Consider the following 6,562-nt stretch of genomic DNA (forward strand, 5'->3'; position numbering starts at 1 on the left):
AATCCCCAAGACACTAGCCAATGAACAATGTGAACCTCAAAAATAAGAGTGGAGGTGGTGAGGCTAGAGTCTGGATATATTTTGAAGGTAGAGTCAACAGGATCAGATGTGGGATGAGAGAAAAAGACTGAAAAGTGATTCCCAAGGTTTTGGTTTGAGTAACTAAAGGAGTGAAGTGGCCATATACCAGGTTGGAGGAGAGTGGTTTGGTGTTGCACAGGTTTTTGGAGATTAGTGGTTTGGTGTTGCACAGGTTGTTTGAGATGTCTATTAGACATCCATTTAGAGATGTCTAAATAGGCTAATAGGTACAAGGGTCTCGGGTTCAGAGGAGAGGACTGGGGCTGAGATACAAATTTGGGTGTCAAGAGCAAACGGATGGCATTTTTAAAAACAGGCTCAATGAATAGAGAAGGGGGTGCCTGAGCCCCAGAACACTTCAGTATTCAGAGGTCAGAGATGAGAAATCAGTAAAAATGACTGAAGAGGAGCCACTACTATAAAAGCCACTACTATAAAAGATAACCAGCATGTTTATATGGAATGACCCAGTAGTGAGGGAAAACACATGAGGAGGCAAGAACAGATAGAGCAATGTCCTTGAGTAGGCAAGAGAAACTAAACTTAGTAAGTGGAATAGTCAGCCTCTTCCAGGAGCACGGACAGGGCAACCACAGTAACAGGAGAGGAGCAGGATATATGAGTGCAGATCCTAGTAGGTGGGTAGATGTGACTATAGAAGTTCCCCCGAGTGCTTTAGTTTTTCAGTGAATCATTACTTCAAGAATGTTAGAGGAGCCCGGCCAGCATGGCTCAGAGGTTGAGCACTGACCTATGATCCAGGAGATCAAAGTTGAGTTCCTGGTCAGGGCACATGCCCAGGTTGCAGGCTAGATCCCCGAGGGGGGGGGGCATGCAGGTGGCAGCTGATCAGTAACACTCTCTCCCTTCCTCTGTAACCAATACATATTTTTTAATTTAAAAAAAGAACGGCAGAGAGAGCCCTGGCCAGGTGGTTCAGTTGACTGGAGTGTCATCCTGTACACGAACAGTTTCAGGTTGGATTCCCAGTGGGGGCAATGGATCAATGTTTCTCCCACCTCTCTAAAAACACATCCTCGGGTGAGGATTGAGAGGAAGAGTGAGAGTGAGTAATTAGGGAAAACCAAGTGTAGTTGTTCAAGTGCAGCACCAAGGGCACATCTGAGGTTCGGAATCATGCTAAACAAGCAAGATTTTTCGGCTTGTGATCCCATGAACAAGTTACAGTAAGTTCTTCATGGCTTCAACTCTCAAATTTGCTCCCCACCCACGTGTGTTTGTATCATTTACAGACTAAAGTTTTACTTCAAATTTCTTTTTAAACTTTTATTATTATATAGTCACCTTCTTTGTGTCAAAAAGCCATTTAATGGGGGGGAATCATTTTTTTTTAATCCTCACCCAAGGATATTTCTTCCATTGATTTTTTTTTTTTTAGAGTGGAAGGAAAGGGTTGGGGGAGGAGAAACATTGATGAGAGAGAGACATCAATTGGTGGCCTCCCCCATGTGCCCCGACAGGGACCAGGGATCGCACTTGCAGCCCTTCAGTGCGCAGGCCAGTGCTCTAACCACTGAGTCACTGGCCAGGGCTCCAAATCACCTTTTTTAATGGGCATGAGTTTACCTTGTTTCAATGAAAACTGAATTCTTATTCAGAAGTATCTTATGGTCCATTTGTGATTAACATTCATTTCTGATATTTTTCAGCATACCTGGTTGATAAAGTCAAAATCAAAGGCTACTATGCATTCAAACTGACTGAAGAAAAATCTAAACCCAGATTTGGATTCTTCACATCCGACTTCAAAGCTAAATCCTCAATTCAGTTTTATAACCAACTGATCAGCAACAGTGGCTTCCCGTCTGAGAACAGCAATCCTAGATGTAGTCAGACTCAACGAAACACAGAGTGCACCATCTGTTTATTTCTAGTGCAGAAGAAACCGCTGATATTCTTTGGTTGCTGCTTCCTTTCCACCCTGGTCCTACTTGTAGCAATCACCTTTATTCATAAGCGAAAGAGAAGAAAATTTTGGAGAGCAAAGAACTTACAAAACATACCATTAAAGAAAGGCCACAGGAGAGTTCTTAGCTAAACTGATCCTACTTCTGTCTGCATGATAAAAATTCACTCCAGTTCCATGTACTGGTAACTTACAGAAGATACACCTATATTGTAAAAAAGGGGAAAATGTGACACTGGTGGTAGCCAAGACAACCACCCATGTCTCCACTGTGTTTCAAATGAATTTTCCCTGAGGTATGTCAATGTCAGTGAATTCAGTTCTTGGATCTGAAGATAAAGGCCTTGCCTAGACCAGCAATTTTCAACCTTTTTCATCTCATGCCACACATAAATTACTAATATTCTGCAGCACACCAAAAAATTTATTTTTGCTGATCTGATAAAAAAAAAATTGGTATAATTTTGATTTATTCACACCAGACAGCTATTGTTGTGCTGGCTGTTGTCAAAAAAACCTAAGGGAAAGGAGGTCAGTGCCTAACTAGTCAGGTATTGCATGTTTTAAAAACTCCGGTGGCACACCAGTTGAAAATGACTGGCCTGGACAATAAGCTATGAGGATTATCTGATGTTGCTTATCATAAAAAATTATTTTCAAAAAGTACAACTTTGTTAGACTCCATAGCAGAAATTTAAAACTCAACACTGGATGACAGTCAAATGATATATTCTGTCACTTCTAACAAGGTGCTTTTCCCCTTTACGGCAGGGTGGTTCTTAGATAGAAAGAAAAAACGTAATAGGGTAGTGCTCGTCTGTAGCCAGTTAAAGCAGACTCTTAAGCACATCTACCCCTTAGTTTTTCTCAACAGAAATAAAAATTATCATCTAATTTTGTGAGGTCTCTTTTATTAAATGATTTTTTAAAAATAACATGTTGCCCAGCTGGTGTGGCTCAGTGGTTGAGCATCAACCCATGAACAGAGTTTACCTGTTCCATTCCTGGTCAGGGCACATGCCCAGGTTGCAGGCTCAAGCCCCAGTAGGGGGCATGCAGGAGGCAGCCAATCGATGTTTCCCTCTCATTGATGTTTCTTTCTATCCCTCTCCATTCCTCTCTAAAACCAGTAAAATCATTTAAAAAAAAAAGTAACTCCATTAACTCATCTCATGGAAACATCAGAGTCCTAAGATTAAGGACAGCCAAGACTCAAATGCCTATGAAGACAGGGGTCACTCAACCTCACAGTACAGCAACTCTATAATAGACAAACTGACATCATTCTTCCTCATTTGATTTTTGAGAGGTAACAAAACTGTATCTAGCATACTTAGGAATCCTAAATATTCTTTTAAAAAATACGTAGTTTTACTTATTATCAAGTCATCAAGGACCACATTATTCCAAGACTCTCTCCTGAGACGCTTCACCGTTCTGACACTACAGGCATACACGGGCCTCTCCAGGTGTAGAATGCAGCTACATCTGGACCTAGCAACTGTGATCTTTGGATGTAACTAAGAATTATTAGTCTGAGTAAGTTAAAACTTTACCTTGCAGCTGGCATTTAGTAAATTCCTAAATCTGAACTTGGAGTTTTAACTTTCTTGAACTCTATGCTTAAGATTTGTTCAGTGTATTCTAATTGTTGGAACAAATATTGCATGTAAATGTACGTATGCCCAGTTTCTTTCTTTAGGTTAGTCAACATTTAAACAACCACAGCAGCTAGTCACTAGCTGCCCTCTCCAAGAATTTAGACTTTCTTAAAAGTTAAAGGAAAGCTCTTCAGTTCAAAAAGGCCTGGTAGGAAAATAACCTAAATTAAGGAAAGTATGATTGTTTTACAGATCAACCTCTAACAGAAGCCAAATTACATACCTGAGATTCTAATTGATAGTAACAGTAAGTTTCAAAAATACTGTAAACAGGTGACACAACTGGTCAGTTCAAGTAAATGCAAAAGGAGTGAGAAACCAATTTGGTATCCAGCTGGCCTAATTCGAATAAATTTTGGTTATTGTTTTGTCTATTCTCTTTGCCCCCAATGCACCCCCTCTTCCAACCTTTACTGTTTTACATTATGCAAGGAATTTTTGATATTTTCCTGAGAACTAAGTGGGCCTGAGGCGATACACAATTACAATAACTGGCCAATTGTTTTGTAATATATTAACCATGTGGAAAGAGGCATTTAATGAATCAATCACTTGGCTTAGTTTTTCCCCGTTGTGCCACACAGATTCATTCTGACCCCAGAGCTCCAGTGAATATTCTTATAGGAAGTACCAGTTAAGAAACACTATCAACTTTTCAACCTGTAACATCCGAGGTTTTGAAAAAGAAATACATACTCAGCCGCAGAAATAACAAAGATTTGGAACTAAATTTAGGTTTTGTTTTTTTGGTCTCTTCTTTGTGCTTTGTTATCCTGTATTCATGGTTTACAAGTCCATTAACTAATTTTTAAAATGTCTTTACATTTGGAGCTTAAAAACTTGATATTCTTTTTCATACTTGTTGCCTTGCCATGAACTCTCTCAACTATTCAAGCTCCAAACCAATGCTTATAGTTCTCCCTTTCTGCCACTTGGGAATTACTTCAACACCATTTAAGAATCCTTAGGTACTTAATCTGGCTCATTATCAATTATACTTACTATTCAGGTTTACCTTAAACTCGTTTAAAAATAATAAAGGGTCAAATTAGAAACGGTTAATGGCTTTTGACAGGGTAAGATCTTCAGAATCCAGTTTTCTGAGACTTGTTGGGAAAAAATCATCTTAAAATCTAACTTGTTACATTTGTGTATTCAATATAGTCTCACTAACAAGTCTTTGCTTATGTATATGGAAATATCACAACATAACTATGGTATTTAAAGAGCTTCTGGAAGGTGAGGTCAGTATATTGACTTTAATTTTCAGTGTGATTATCAAATAAACTGTTAACAATCTTGTCAATTGTAAGAACTGTGGAATGTGAATGGGTTTGGGGTTAACTGGGTACTGCACCAACACTGCCTCTCCCCATCCTCCCAAACTGTGTGCCAACCAGATTAACTTATTTCTGAGTATATTCTCATTATAAAACATGTACTCCTATACCTCAAAGTTGGGATAACACGCAAGTGCTTATCCATAGTAGACAAAGACGACATGGAAGACTCCCTTGGGGAGAACTAGATTTTCATTTACCACACCAAAGTTACTAAATGGAAATCACTCCTTAGCCACAACCAACCTCCAACAGTTATCTCCTGTGAAGGTCTCACCCAGTATATCAACCTACTTCACTGTTGGAGAAATCACATGTACTCCCAGAGCTGCTACTACTGTCTATATACCCACACCCTCAATATTAACATCTCTATCCATCTGTAATATTGCAACTTGAAAATTTTTTCCTCACAGTCAGTTTTGAAATCCTGTTAAAACCTTCCAAAACATCTCCTTTACAGTCCCCAGTGCTATTACTGCCTTGAACCACCTAGCTGAACCACCCCAGCAATTTGGGTACCATTCACTTGGCAAACAGCTATGTGCCAAACAGTTACCAGTAAGCTCACCCCCTATGAAAGTTAAATTCTAGCAGCAAGAAAACATACAATTATTACATGACAAAGTAAACTATAAATATTGCATCATAAATGCTGTGAACAGTAATAAGTGAAACAGGGTAAGGTGGGTGAGAAGTGAGCACAATAGGGTGGTTCAAGGTGAGCTTTACTAAAACTTGAAGGTCACTGGTCAGTCCAAAGACAACTTCCAAAGGGAAGGACAACTTGAAGGCATGGGGGCAGCAATACTGGTGAACAGAAAGGTCAGTTCAGTTAGTGTAGTCAAAAAAGTTAAGAGGGAGTTCAGGGTTTAAAAAAAGCATTCTCTGGCTGCTGGTGAAAACATGGGGAAGGGAAGAGCACAAGTGACCACGTAAAAGGCTGTTACACTAATCCAGGCAAAATATACAAGGATTTTTGTTTCACTTCTAGAATTCTGAAAAACTGAACCCTCATTCAGCTTCAACAAATTATTAACTTCAAAATAACTTATTTCACCTAAATCCCATCCAGTGCCTACCCCAACCCCACCTCAAATATTTCAAAGCAAATCCTAGATTTATCATTTCATCCATTTCTTAAAAACTTAACCATTATAATCATTAAACCAAAGACTACATATTTGAAGTATGACACACGAAAAAGGAAATTATAGAAGTGTTATCAGTTTTTTAAAATATCAAGGACTAGGATATGGGATTAAGTGGATGACGTAGGGTAAATAACATGGAGAGGACTTTGGACCACAGCAACCACGTCATGCCTCTGTAAAATTAGATGCCTTCAGGTCATCCCCCCAAATTCTGCATCCAATGATGAACAGCCATATAGTGTTGCCTGTCACTGGTACTATATTCTTCTTGCCTGAAATACCCTTGATTTTCCTTCAAAAAAGAAGTCACTTCTCCCCATGAAGTCTTTCTAAAAACTTAACTGTTTCCTTGCCAAATAGTTGGAAAGAAGTATCAATTTAAGAAAAAAAAGTCCCAGA

The 6,562-nt window shown here is 39.1% G+C and overlaps 1 protein-coding gene across 1 annotated transcript in view; it reads left to right on the forward strand.

Annotated features, from left to right (window-relative positions):
- The window catches only part of KLB (klotho beta), a gene marked incomplete at its 5' end in the record, with an annotated part of 29,092 nt that extends 26,866 nt beyond the window's left edge, over positions 1-2,226 (forward strand). Inside the window, one exon of the mRNA XM_081118827.1 lies at positions 1,752-2,226. Within this exon, the coding sequence (XP_080974953.1) occupies positions 1,752-2,140 (389 nt within the window). The 3' untranslated portion in view covers positions 2,141-2,226. The remainder of the gene's footprint in view (positions 1-1,751) is intronic.
- Positions 2,227-6,562: the final 4,336 nt, after the last annotated feature.

The sequence above is a fragment of the Miniopterus schreibersii genome (assembly GCF_964146895.1).
Source record: "Miniopterus schreibersii genome assembly, chromosome: 1".
NCBI lineage: Eukaryota > Metazoa > Chordata > Mammalia > Chiroptera > Miniopteridae > Miniopterus > Miniopterus schreibersii.